The sequence below is a fragment of the Passer montanus genome, unplaced genomic scaffold (assembly GCF_014805655.1).
Source record: "Passer montanus isolate IOZ18808 unplaced genomic scaffold, ASM1480565v1 scaffold4, whole genome shotgun sequence".
NCBI lineage: Eukaryota > Metazoa > Chordata > Aves > Passeriformes > Passeridae > Passer > Passer montanus.
In genome coordinates this window covers 11,568,598-11,582,818 of record NW_024368818.1, presented here as the reverse complement: position 1 = coordinate 11,582,818, position 14,221 = coordinate 11,568,598, and the positions used below count along the sequence as shown (strand labels likewise).

Genomic DNA, 14,221 nt, shown 5'->3' with positions numbered 1-14,221 from the left:
GGCAGGACTCACTTGAGGGTGGCCCTGTCCTGCCCTGCTGATCATTCATGCTCTGGGACTTCTAAGGGCTAAAGCAAGAATTCCACAGCAGCACTTGGCTTTGAGGAATATTGCAAGATCTTTATATTTTTCACGGATTTCTAAGGGCTAAAGCAAGAATTCCACAGCAGCCCTTGGCTTTGAGGAATACTGCAAGATCTTTATCTTCTTCATGGTGGTGCTGGTGACATGGTGCCTCTCCCAGTCCTGAGCTGCTCTGGCAACCGGAGGTGACAGCCACAGCACCTGTACCAAGGGACCTGGACCTAAGACAACAGATATTCAGAGTTTTGGAACTCCCACTGAAAGCAAATAAATAAGCAGTTTATATACATGCAGATATTTATGTACATACATGTATTAATTTTATTGTGATCTGTGCATCCTGCAGCTGGAGGTAAAGTTACACCCAAAATATCCCTGGTCTGCAGCTTGTGTTAACTAGTTTAGTCTTTCTGAGGGGAAATTATCATCTGCCCCAGGACAAACTTCCCTGGTGATTCCTCAGCACTAAGTCATCCTTCTCTGGTGATGCATGGGGCAGAGGGCAGGCTTTGGGGACTTGGGGGCAATTTCACTGCAGGTAAGCTTGGCACTGCCCTGAGCCAGCACCCTCAGTGCACATTTCCTCTCACCTTCATGTGCCCTTCCTGTTTTTATGGCTCTCACCCACTTCTGCTCTGGGGTTTGCCCAGGTCTCCCTGGAAGAGGGATTAAATAATCTCTGTTTCGAATGATACATAAATTAAAATCCACTACAAAGGCATGGAGAGGAAGGAACTTTGAGAACTGGATTTGTCCCAAAACACAGGATGTTCTGCTCTAGAGATGTGTTCCCCAGCATGTGGCAAATGATGGCTCAAACAGGAGTCAGGTTTTATCCATTTTATTTAACCAATGAAATTCCTACTGATAACAATGAAAGTAATTTCAGCAAGTATAAATGCGATACAGTTTTAAACAAACCCCATTGTTCCGTACCTATAAATAGATTTTTCAAAACCTCATAAAAAGTGCAGATTTATGAATTGCTGTTAAAATGTTAATACATGATTCCTTTGTTTAAAAATGCGTTTTTGTCTCTTAACTCACAAAAAAGAAAGTTCCTTCTGCATCTGTTCAGATAAATTCAAGTCGGGTAACTTAAAAACTAACAAAAGTCACACACAAAAAATTCCATCCCACTAGGTCAGTCTGTCCTTTCAAAAAAAAAAAAAAAGAAAAAAAACCAACAAACCCAACCAGCAACAACAGGAAAGAAATGATAAAAGCTGCTGTGGGAACCCACAGTGAGCTCCTAGCAGCTGCCTCACCTTGCAGGCAAACCTCCCCTGAAAGCATGGAGCCTGTGGCCTATCCCTGGGGCTCAGGACAGGTGGTGACCTGGGAGGCAGGACAGGAGATGTGCCACCTGCCCCCGGGATGCTGTAGGGACTGTGGGACCCACAGAGCCACCATACTTCCTCACTTCCTGGCGGTGGGAGGGAGCTACAGTATCAGAGCTTTGTCCTTAACCCTCCGACCCAAAACGCCCGCGTGGCTGTGGCACAGGGAGGCAAGAGGCTGACAGCTGCTGGGCTGGGTACAATCCTCCCCCTGTCCAGAGGGTCAGAGGTGGGAGATGCAATGAAACACCCCTCTCTGGGCACGGAGCTGCCCTGCCTGCTGCCCCAGCCAAGGGGGCTCAGACCCACGGCTGCCAACAGGGAGCCAGTGCTGCTTCTTACCCCGATGTGCCAGGCTCTGCAGTCAGCAAATCAGGGGCCAATTCTTACACTCGAGAGAGGCTTGGAAGCTTTTTGGCTGCAGAAGTGCCGTGACCATGTTGGTGGTCCAGCAGCTGGCCTGCCCATCCCTCTCATGCCAGCGAGCTCGTGCCTGCCCCGTGCATTGGTGAGCAGAGTGTGGGGGGCAGCCTGCAGCAGGCTTAGGGGCACAGGGGGCTGAAGGAGCTGCCAGGCCCCAGCCCTGGCTGCCTTTGGGTCTATGTGTGGCCACGGGCAGGGTGGCCGTGTGGCTCGGACCGTGCTTTGTGCAGAGAGGGGCTCGGCTCCCACAGGCGAGAGAGGTCGGCTGGTGCTTCTCCCTGTATCTACAGTGGTATTTTATCTACAGCAGGGTCTGTTTAGCAAGAGCAGTTTAAAGTGGCTATGTTTATCAAGTTTGCTACTTTATGAATTAAAAAAAACAAAACAACAAAACAAAAAACCAAACCCCAACAACTATAAATACAAAGACTCTCACACACCAGACACTTGCAGCCTGCGTGACTCATCAATAACCGCATCAATATTCTGTTAAAAAGCTTATTCTACTTAGAACTATACATAGTACAAGAGACCGAAAAGTGGCAGTCGTGTACGGGCACGCTACCTGCCCCAGGGTGGCCCACAGTCAGGTGCTTCCTAAAAAGTCAAGGAGTTACAGTAACATGGCACAGGACTGCAAAGCCGATCACAGCTTCTGCTTACACTGCATACAAAGTACCAAGGGGAACACAAAAAAGAACTGGTGTTAATACTGATGGATTAAAGAGTAACTATAAAGATCCAAACAGACGTTCACAGCATGCTACATATATTGCTCACAAACTTTCCTTTTTTTTTTTTTAAAAAAAAAAGGCTAATACAAAACAAGGAGTTGGCAGTCTGATTTTCAGTTATGTGGATAGAAAGATAAAGCATATACATTCATCGTGTGGCTTTCCAGCAAAAGGAGAAAAGGGTAAAATCAAGAAATTTCAAGTTTGCAAAATTCCTGTTTTTTTAAGCTACAGTTCATATCCAGTTCTGGTCACAGTCGTGAAAAGACCTCTGACTGCACTGCCTAGCAGAGTCCAAGGGTTGTAGCCTATATATTATTATTTTCCCCCTAAAAGTGGCCACATCACCCACCACCATGAGCAGGCTGCTCCTGCAGCCACCTGGGCGTGTGGCAGCTGGGCTGGAGGGAAGAGGTTTGGGTCTGGTGGCAGGACATGAGCATGAAGTGAGGAATGAGACACAGTTTTGGACTGTTGGTGTTTGGAGCTGCTGCTGTTGCTGCCTCCCCAGACCCCTCAGCTGGAGACACAATGCTTAGTGATTGACCCATTTTGCCTCAAAACTCCCTTCAAAGGGAAGATGGGGATGAAAAAATGCAATTCAACAGCAGCAAGTTTTTCTTGGGCAGAATGGTTCCCTTCCCCTACTCCATCTCTGGAGTAAGGAAAGGGTCCCAGCTCTGTTCCCAAAGAAGCCTTCTGGACACCATGGAAGGAAGCATCCTCCACCACCTCCCCTATGCACAGGCACATAAAAGAACCTCTCAGACACATCAGTGAAGTTTCTTCAGCTGGCCAATATCTCAACTCCTCCTGCACTGTGTCCCCTTGGGAGTGCCTGTGGTCTGTGCCCCCACCAATGCTGACAGACTGGCTTGCTCCCCACAGTTACTGCAACGATTGGCATCTCCAGTACCTCTAAGTACTGCCAGGAACAAGGCTTCTATTTTCCACAAGCCCTGATGATACTCAGTACCCTAGGAACACCCAACTCTGCCTCCAGCAGATTCTCCACAACATGCAATTGGATTTTTTCTCCATAGATAAATGAAAAACCCAAATCCACCTGTTCCAGAGGCTGGATGCAGTCTGCCTGGCTGCAAGGCACCCAAGGGACTGCCAGGCAGATGGCCCTGTAAGCCTGCCTGGCAGAAGGGGACCACAAATTCCCAGTTAGATTCCCTCTGAGAATCCTGCACAGCTGAATAGCTCAAGCATGGGGCGTTTCACCAAAGAAAGCATTTCCTTAGTGGATCCACTGCATTTTTACTGTAACTTTAGAGATAGGCATTGACAGACTACGAAGCAAATACTGAGTTTCATCCTTTTGAACCACATTTAGCATTTTTCTGTCCAGAAATAATCTACTACGGCAATTAAGTTCTAAATGTGAGAAAGAACCTCTGCCCTTACCAACAGGCAGTGACAGAGGAACCTTGTTTTCAAGGTTAAGGCTGGGAGGTTGTCCTTGCAGCTGGGAGGCTGCATGGGGTTGGGAACTGGGAAGACAGGAAGCACTTGATGCAGGATAGGGGTGGTGGCAGGTTGGAAAATGACAGTTTTTCCCCTGATGAGCAGCAAATGATTAAATATCTGCAAGAGAGACCCAATGCAGAATGGGGGAGCAGCAGCATGACCACCTGCCAGGAAATGTGCTCTAAGGAATAAATTAACACTGATCAAGATGCTCCTGAAGTTTCCTCACACTACTGTGCTCTCTCTCCATCTCTCACACCTGTAATCTATGCAGTAGGTATGAAATATTGTATTACTTTTCATTTGGAGATAAAATGTTTCACTTACAATTCCCAAATAAAGGAAAGCTGGTGGATGCATCTTTTCAGACAAACATAGTGCTGGGAGACATGAGGAACAGTAAACCTGAAGTAATGAAAACTGACATTTTTTCCTTTTGTCCAGCTCTTGGAATGACTGCTAACAGCAACTAATTCTTACAGCTTTATAGTCAGATCTGCTCTGGCAAAGTTCATTTACAACAAATCCACTCCCTCTTCCTTTGTTTTGTGCAACATCACCCCTTATTTATAGGAGAAGGATCCAAACATCCACAGAAAGTAACTGAAAGAACATCACTTGAGATCAAGAAGATTTGGGGTATTTCTTTTGATCCAAAAACTTTTAGTTCAGGCACATGCTATCCACTTACTACCACCAATGAATGTTTTCTGCAAGTAGAGCTTAAACAACCCAGCTCTTCTGAAAGGGAGTCCAAATTCTGGATCATGAGCCTGAAATGTATGCCTATGTTCATGGAAAACACACATGCATGAGAAACATTGAGAACCTGTTCTGCAAGAGCAATGGCTTACAGTTTAACTGCTTTAGGAGAGACTTCTCTGAGTCTACATTAAGTCCCCAAAACAACTCTTTTCATTAACAATCACTGTGAATCACATGGATCTGGTACATATTATTCCTTTAGTCTCTATGGAAATTAATTTTATTCTATTTTATTTAGGTGACTTGGTTTCTTTAAAAATCTGACTCAAACATTCAAGTGGGCATCTTCTAGGATTTTGCTGAGTGGCTGGGTGCTTAAATCCCCATTGAAATTTAGGCAGCTAGCTGCTTTTTTCAAATCCCATGAAAATATCAGCACACTCCAAACAAAAGTACACTTGAAGAATCTGGTGCTTTGACTTTCTGCACTCAAGTAATAGAGCAACAAAATGTTTTCCTTTTTGTTCTCTTCTGATCTGTTCTAAATTTATACTTAACATTTGTAATTGTTTACAAGCACTGTTTTACCTGTCCTTAAAGCTTTTTTTTTTTTTTTTTAAATACATAGGAGAGCTGATAGTGGCAATTCTTTAACTCTTACAGCTGAAATAAATCCTTTTCAAGGATCAAGGTGTCAGGCAAGGGAGGGGATTGTCCTGCTCTGCCCTGCACTGGGGCAGCCACACCTCGAGTGCTTTGTGCTGCTTTGGGTGCCACAGTATCAAAGATATGAAACTATTAGGGAGCATCCAAAGGAGGGCAATGAGGATGGTGAGGGGCCTTGAGGGGAAGCCACATGAGGAGTGGCTGAGGGCACTTGGTCTGTTCAGCCTGGAGGAGACTGAGGGGAGACCTCATTGCAGTCTGCAGCTTCCTTGTGAGGGGAAGAGGAGGGGCAGGCACTGATCCCTCTGGTGCCCAGTGACAGGACTGGAGAGAATGGCCTGAACTTGTGTCAGGGGAAGTTCAGGTTGGATATCAGAAAAAGTTTCTTCCCCCAGAGGGTGGCTGGGCACTGGAACAGGCTCCCCAGGGAAGCCTGACAGAGTTCAAGAAGTGTTTGGACAATGCTCTCAAGCACATGCTGTGACTCTTGGGCCTGTCCTGTGCAGGGTCAGGAGCTGGGCCTCTTGTGGGCCTCTTCCAACTCAGCAGATTTTATGATTCTGTGATTTTCATTTTAATGAAGGCTTTAGGACAAAGGATATATGTTTCAATTCAGCCCTGATGAAAATAAATCCATCTACAGCTCACCAAAATTCTCATAGGACACCACAACACCAGCTGTAGTAGCTATCTGCACAAACTGCACCCAAATTTAAAATTATTATTTCTGTTTTAACAATTATTTCTGTTCTTGTATGATGATACTCTCATGAAATTCAGCTGTGGGTAGAGTGTTCTGGGAAATGCAAATGCTTTCTCCAGTTGGCACCTTTTTCACTTCTCTTCATTACCAAAAAAATAGAGCAATCTCAGCAAGGACATACTCTACAACATTTCAAGTGACTCTGCAATGATAAGAAGCTGTTCATGCTCAAAAGCTCTGTTCCCTACTCAAAGTGTTCCCTGTGCTAGCTGGTTAATTTGTACCTATCAAGCTTTCTCTTCAGCAGACAGGAGACTGTACACTTTGTTTTTATGTTGGTCACGGCTGGGATTTAGTGGACTAACATGAATGCTGGTAATTACCAATTCCAGTGAAGGAACACAGAGGGAGAGGATCTACACTTCCAATCATTATGGTACCCTTAAGAAAAATATTAATGAACAAAGTGTGAAGATTCACATTCATGCGTGCTTTAAAAATGCAAAAAAAAATTTCCAAGAACACTTGCACATTAAAAGCTGGCACAGTGTGAACCTAAAGCACGCATAAAGTATATGGTAGCATTGTCTGACTTTAAACACCTATCTGAGCAAACATCTATTAAAAATCCCAAATTTGTGTATAAAAACTAGGCTATAAATTGTTGCACTGTAAATGCGATACTTTGAAAAAAAATATGCCACGTGGAAAACATTTCCAGATGTTTCAAGTTTGCATGTAATATTAAAGAAAAAAAAAGAGAGAAATAGCAAACTAGTTGTACAATGACATTTCCTGTGATGGAATGTCTTGCAGGCCATATGGGACTTGATATGGCACTTAAAAAAACCAAAACAAAACACTGGTTTACTACAAGTTTTATAAAGCAATCCATTTATGGTTTCTGTATTTCAAATCTGCTCATGCACTTTGCTCATGAAGGCATTTGAGCTGGCAAGTATATTTCATAAGGAAAGAAGTAAAGGCACTCATATTTCCAAATGTAAAACTCAACCTACTCCAGAAGTCTTTGCATTTCTGAGGGGAAACGAAGCCATCATATTAGTTACCCAAATGTAGTTTCACCTCCTTTCCGGAGCTCAACTGTGCTTCTTGAGGACTACTTGACTTTTCAATGCAAAGAAATTTAAAGTAGTACTGAACAGTTCCCATCACTTGAAAAAAACCCAAAAGTATTGCATGAAAACTTCTCTCAGCAGAAGCCATTAGGTATGGCCACTACAATCACAAGAGGGGGGGAAAAGGATCATAACAATTTAGAAAGCAAATCTAAGTTCACATATATGAGCATCTCAGCATTTCTGAGAAATCTTTGCAGTTAGCTATACAAGATAAATAAATCTGATGTTCTACCCAATGCTCTCTAGCAGACAGACCACTGCTGTCTGTTGGGTAGCTTTCTAAATAGCCAACATGACACTTAAAAAAAATTACTGATTTTTTCCTCAAAAGGTTTTCACATGCAGAGTCTGCAGTCTGAAAGTGCAGAAAAGTGTACAATCATTGGGCTTTCCAATCTGGAACGGACAGATAAAGGAGAAAAAACAACATGCAAAGTCAAAGCAAGGATCAGGAAAAAAAGAGAAAACTAACTTTAGTAGAGTACTGGTCCATGGTTTTGTAAATGAAAAGTGTCAAAATATGACTGGTAGTATTTTTTTTTTCTAACTATTCTGCAATCACCAATGAAAAAAAAGTCCTGCATTAACTTTTACAATCCAACAGAACATTAAAAATAAACCTGTCCAGTTAGTTTCGAATGTATACCACAGAAATGAAGGTCACCCTCCTCAAAAGAAATATGAAAAGTCCAAACCAACAGACAAAGGTTGAAGCAGTTAACTTGTATTCTACTGGGTAAGTTTAAGCATCTCTTTAGGCACTTCACTGGTTCATTAAATGCAATACAAAATAAAGCTATAAATATCAACATTTTGTGCTCTCAAAAATTAGTCAAAAGCAACAGAAAACAGCACAAAAGTGTGACATTTTTGGCAGCTTATTTCTTCCCTTCCCCAATATTACTGGTTGTCCAAGAATGCTTTGTTTTGGGGATGCTTTGGCATCTCAGTATCAGGTTGTCTTAAGCCGTAAAAGCTAAAACAAAACTGCTAGGCCATAGACAATAAAGAAATTTGGTTTTAATATTTCTTTATGGCTATATAAGAAGGACACTTTAGCAGTGGCATGTCAGGGAAAAAAGCTTGCTTTCTTTTTAAATATTGCACTTTTCTTTTGTTCACTCACACTAATGCATAGAAACTTTTAAAACTTTGAATATTACAATTTCATGCTATGAAAAAGTTATGGGAAATAATTTCTCTACATCCAATATGAACGAATAGATATACTAGCCTTCCTTTACTTTCCTTAGTTAAAACATTGATAAAGAAGAGAGTGCAAAAAACCCCACAACCCTATTTTTGGTCAGCCTGTGTATTAGTTTTATAGGTGCCAACTAAACAAATTGCAACACGTGATGAGCATGGATATTGTCAGGACAACTGAGGGTGACTGTCAGTAAAACAAGACTATGCATGATTGAAACACAGTAAGTGTGGCTGAAATGGCAAATCGTGAGGCCTCTTCTCCTTGTGAAGGGGCACGACAAAGCGTGAATGAATTTTGCACTTCAGTAGCATGCTGTAGGATTTACCAAGATTAATTTCACATTAAAGTGTGCTCGATGTTTGCATCCACATCTTGCATCACCTCGAATTGCTGTAGTAAGACAGTGACTGGCAGCAGTCTCCAGGAGACACAGGAGAATCCAGTGGGCAATTCGATGCAGCACAGCCCGCGCGTCTCTGTCGCGAGTCACGACGTGGTGGGACGTTCTCAGGACAGGCAGAACTGATCTTCTGCTGGACTCCACTCATCTGAAAAATGATTGCTTGGAAAAAGAAGTCTCTAAGCACTCCACTGCAGTGCTTAAAGAACAAAGCGCTAGGATTGGATACAATAAAACCAGTTTCAGGATCCAGACCACTGTGCAGAAATCCAGCCGGAAACAATGCAGAGTAGCGCTCCTCAGTGTTACTTTTGTTATCATTAGTAATGTTAAGCATCAAGAAAATAAAACACGTCATTGCACATTACAGCCGCCAAGAAGCACGGCTAAACTTTGACACTAGAGAATTGAATAACCTGATGCTACATCACAAACAGCTTCTGGTGTGTATCTATTTCGAAAGGTCTTTACATACTCAGTAAAAGCCCCTGTACTCCTGGCCAGCGAGTGCTTCAGGTTAAGTGGCGAGTTATGGCACGAAGGGCGTACAGAAGTTCGGCTTGCATCCGAGCTTCCATCAGAAGTAGATTGACATGAACCTGTAAAAAATTACATCAGCCATTTAGCTCACCTCTGAATGCAACACGGTTTATCCATTCAGGCTGAAAATTCTAACCTTTAGTAAAGTATTGCTGCAAGAAAACTTTGTCATTTCTCCCTGTACCCTCCTGCAGGACTACAGTTCTTCTAGAAAAAGCTGTGTAGTGATGCCAATATGGACACATCCCAGGACTGACAAGGAACTAGCCTCAACTGCTTCAAGCAATCTTCCATCTGAGAAGCCACCCTTAAACCTTTTTTTGTATCCTAATGGCATTAGTTCTTTATAAATTACATTTGGTTATCTTTACTACTACCTGTGACCATTATACAGGAGAAGAGAATAAGGAACAGCTTCCATGCCAGATAGGCTAGCAGGAACTCATGCACTGAACCCTTCTCAGGAAGCATTTAATGTGATATCTGAAGGCATGTTGACATTTTTATTGCTGAAAACCACCATAAAGTATATATATATGTATGAGTTTAGGTATTTCTTGATCTCCAAATCTCTAAATCCCAAGTATTGGCATAATCTGCACTCTCAAGTTTATCTTTAAAACTTTTTAAAAGTTAAATATCTTTACTCTTCTTTTACAGATGTCCATTCACTTTTATGGAGAAGTGACTCAAAATAATAATAATAAAAATTATTTCCAGCTCACTAAGAAGCATTTTTGTCAAATTGGTATCTAACACTCAAGGAATTATTCACATTTGTTTTCCTCTGATTTAAAATGGTTCATGTGACAGATGCTGCCATTTTAGGTGTCCCCACATTTCAATTTTCAAGCAGCACAGGGGTTTCTGTGAAGCCACTTTGGCTTTGGAGCACGTACCTTCTCCGAGTGCTTGAACTGACGCCAGTAACTATCGTACATGCGCTTGGTCGTTCTCTCTGGGTAGCAGGTCACTGTCTTTATGTAAACCTTCAGGCTGCGTTCAAGTAGCTGATTAACTTCTCCATAGTCGTAGTCATCATACCTACAAAACACAAGCAATCATTCTGCTTGACATAACTTTCTAAAAGCATTGTCTTTTGCAGCATCATGTTCTTAAGCCTGGGAACTGGAATGTTTATCATACATGACATAAAACCATGTGGTAGGAGAGGATCTGAAAGGTTTGGTAGGATCATAGAATTGTTAAGGCAGGAAAAGACCTTTAAGATCATCAAATCCAATGGTTAACCCCAAACCACCACCATGTTCACCGTTAAACCATGTGCCCTATCCACCATTTTATGAACACTCCAGGGATAGTTGCTTTCCCACTTCTGTGGGCTGTTCGAATGCTTCACTAATCTTTCTGTGAAAAAATTTTCTCTAATATCCAAACTAAACCTCCCCTGGTGCTACTTGAAGCCATTTGTTCTCATCCTGTCACTTGTTATCTGGGAGAAGAAGCTGACCCCCACCTGGCTACAGTCTCCTCTCAGGTTGTTGTAGACAGTGATAAGGTCCCCCCTGAGCCTCCAGACTAAACACCCCCAGCTCCCTCAGCTGCTCCTACCAGACTTGTGCTCCAGACCCTTCCCCAGCTCCATGTCCCTTCTCTGGACACGGTCCAGCCCCTCAATGTCTTTCCTGCAGTGAGGGACCCAAAGCTGAACACAGGATTTAGAGTGTGATCCCACCACTGCTGAGTACAGGTCACTGCCCTGCTCCTGCTGCCACACCAGTGCTGACCCAGGCCAGGATGCCATTGGCCTTCTTGGCCACCTGGGCACATGCTGGCTCATGTTCAGCTGCTGTCGTCCAGCACTCCCAGGGCCTTTTTCACTGAGCAGCTTCCCAGCCACTCCCCCAGCCTGTAGTGCTGCCTGGGGTTGCTGTGACCCAAGTGCAGGACTTGGCACTTGGCATCACTATACTTCATACAATTGGCCTTGGCCCACTTATCCAGCCTATCCAGAGCCCTCTGTAGAGCTTTCCTAGCTCCTTCCAAGAAATCAACACTCCTGCCCAACTTGTTGTCTGTGAACTTTCTTAGGGATGTTGTCCTTCCTGAATGAAGGATACAGGCTGGCTTCAGAGAAGACATTTCTGTAAAAATTTCCATCCTGACCCATTTTCTGCAAGGGAAGGAGAAATATGCCAGCAAAACCACTCTAACTTCCAGACAGAGGTACCATCTCCACTTTAAACACCCAGCCTGAAACGATGCTTTACACATGGTTTATTTTTCTGTTTATATGGTTTTCACATGTATTCCTAAGCCAGGGAATTTTTGTCCATACCTGATTCCATACATACAGTGGACATAGTTAAATAAAGCTCTTCTTAGTGTAGTTGTATCAACATCTTCATGTGTTGCCATAGTGTTATACGTGAGGTTATACACCATCCGAAACTTCTCATCCAGAAGATGCCCAATATCAGAATAAAGCCTGTTTACAAGGGAAAAGCCATGATTTTCCCAAGTATAGTCCTACAGGAAGAGACGAAAATATATCAAGGCACAAATGAAGTGAATTCCTTATGTCATCTTCTCTACAACTCAACAGCTTTTGTTGTCTGATAGTTATGACTTTATTATCTTCCAAAAGTTTGCATTTTGAATCCTTCATCCACATCACCTGCTCCATTCCCCCAGAATTGTTGGCAACGAATATCACATTGTGACACCCCAACCCTGGATATCATTAGCCTACAGGTGAAATACCCCCAGGCTTCTCCTGAAGTGCTTAGGGAATCTTCTGCTTTGCCACTCTGACCAGTATCATTCCATGTGGCACTGGCCTTTAAGTTTAAAAACTTGCTCCTCTTGGAGGTTTTGGTGCTTAGCTCCAAGCAGAGATGGAGTCTTTACTTCCAGCCAGGATGTACAATCATTGGGTAAAGTACTGAACCATCCCTGAAAAAATGGATAAAATCCAGGCTGCTTTGGTCTTAGACAAGCACCTGGATTGCAAGATAAAAGCCTGCCTGCTTATATTAGGAATGGGGAATCTTTGCAGAGTGGTGGCACAGCAGGAAGAACCATCCTGCTCCAGAGCAGGGACCAAGGGCGCTCCGCACCGCTGTCACATGGAAAGTGAGAGTGTGTCTCCCCAAATCCTTGTCAAGTGCTCTATCATCCCATCACTGATGGCATCTTTACAACTGAGGGATTCATCTCCATGTCCTTCCTGTTTTTGGCTGTTTTCCAAAGGTACTGCCAGGCCAGGGCCCTCACCTGGGCACCTTGAAGCATGTCCACTGTCCTGTCCCATGAGTAGGACAGCAGGGAAGAGCAGAACAGGGCTCCGGTGTCTCACGGAGGCATCAGTGACACATAAAACATGTCACAACATCACGTTTGGCCTCTGGCTGCCAGTACAAAAGACTTCAAGGCTTGTGAGAAATATGCCATACCCATACAGCCCTGGAAAGGTGTCCAGGACATCACAAAAGCCTCTGAGAGCCAGAAGGCCCAGAGAGGGGAAAGCACTGCTGACTTACAGCAACTGATCCTATTATCAGTGAAACCTCTCCCCAAAAACAAGCTTAAAGACATTCTGCTGTGTATAGAATACCTTTTTTCTATTAATAAATTAAAAACCATAGCGACAAAGGCAGTTTTAGTTTATCAGAGTAAGGATTAGACTTATTGCAGGTGTTTGGGATGCTACTAAAATTTAAGTATCATTAATAGCACAGAATTTGGGAAGCTCTGGGTATATACATCTAACTGCTAAGAGTAGGACACAATAAAGTTAAATTATCAAGGTGACTCCTTTGAATGTAAGCCAGAAGCTGTCCTCTTTATTTAAGAACAGAGATGTTTCAGTTCCAATTTCAGCTTCTTTGGAGCTTTTTTCCAAGGGAGCCTGCTGCTCCTAAAGTAGTTAGGCAGATTGTTTGATTTATAAGCACTGACTATGCCTTACTCTTTTTGGCAGTAATAACCTACTTCAGGCTCATATAAAGACCACAGAATAAATTATCCAGTTCAGCAGAGACTGCTGTAAAGCTAAATACATTTCCTGAGAGTGATCATGGATTCTTTATTTTACAGTCTCAGATACATCTAACCACGGAGTTTTCCTGCACCCACTGCACTGTCTTTTTAACTGAAGTTCTCTGATTTGGTTGAAGATTTCTCACTTCTAGACTGCTTATGAATGCCTTCTCTAAGACAGAACAGAACCATCTAGAATGTCCCTCCTGTTATATATAAATACGAACCTCATGATTCTGGTCATGGCAAAGGATGTCAGTATGCAAGACAATGTACATGCAAAATGTGTATTCTGTTCTTCCAACAGCACTGAGAAAAATGTATTAAAATACAGCAAAAACTTCAGTAATCATATTTAGGAATTTCTTTTCTTTCATAGCATTCCAAGTCCAGAGATTTGGTGCACATATGAGAACAATACTCCCCAAATCACTCTCTCAGACCTCTATGTATCCAGGTACTGAAAGCCACTGGACAGAGAGTACTTGGTAAAATAACAGGAATAAAGAGTTGCTTCAGTAGATTTTTTTCCTACAACATCTGAAGGGATGGGAAAGAAACTCCTGCTATTCTACCTTTCCCTTTTATTTCAGATATGCTTTACAATTTTCAAACATTAATACTGGTAAGGTAGAAAGCCAAGTATTGCCTTGCCAGAGATTGACAAATAGTGAAAGATTCCATCTCAGGGAGATTTATGCAAGGTTGTGAGTTATTTAATGAACCAGGACAAGAAAAGCAGCATGCAACAAACATGCCCCACCATAACAACTCTATGCTCTGTAGTGGGATATAT

The 14,221-nt window shown here is 42.8% G+C and overlaps 1 protein-coding gene across 2 annotated transcripts in view; it reads right to left on the bottom strand.

Moving 5' to 3' along the window:
• Nucleotides 1-909: 909 nt before the first annotated feature.
• Nucleotides 910-14,221, bottom strand: part of SESN3 (sestrin 3) — a 46,069-nt gene continuing 32,757 nt past the window's right edge. The window contains exons 8-11 of one of the 2 annotated variants that reach the window (XM_039718318.1): nt 11,723-11,913; nt 10,323-10,467; nt 9,359-9,482; nt 910-9,031 (exon numbers count right to left, since the gene is read on the bottom strand). In XM_039718318.1, the coding sequence (XP_039574252.1) occupies nt 9,396-9,482; nt 10,323-10,467; nt 11,723-11,913 (423 nt within the window). In that variant the 3' untranslated portion in view covers nt 910-9,031; nt 9,359-9,395. Of the gene's footprint in view, nt 9,483-10,322; nt 10,468-11,722; nt 11,914-14,221 lie in introns of both variants that reach the window. The other variant, XM_039718316.1, reaches the window with a different exon arrangement.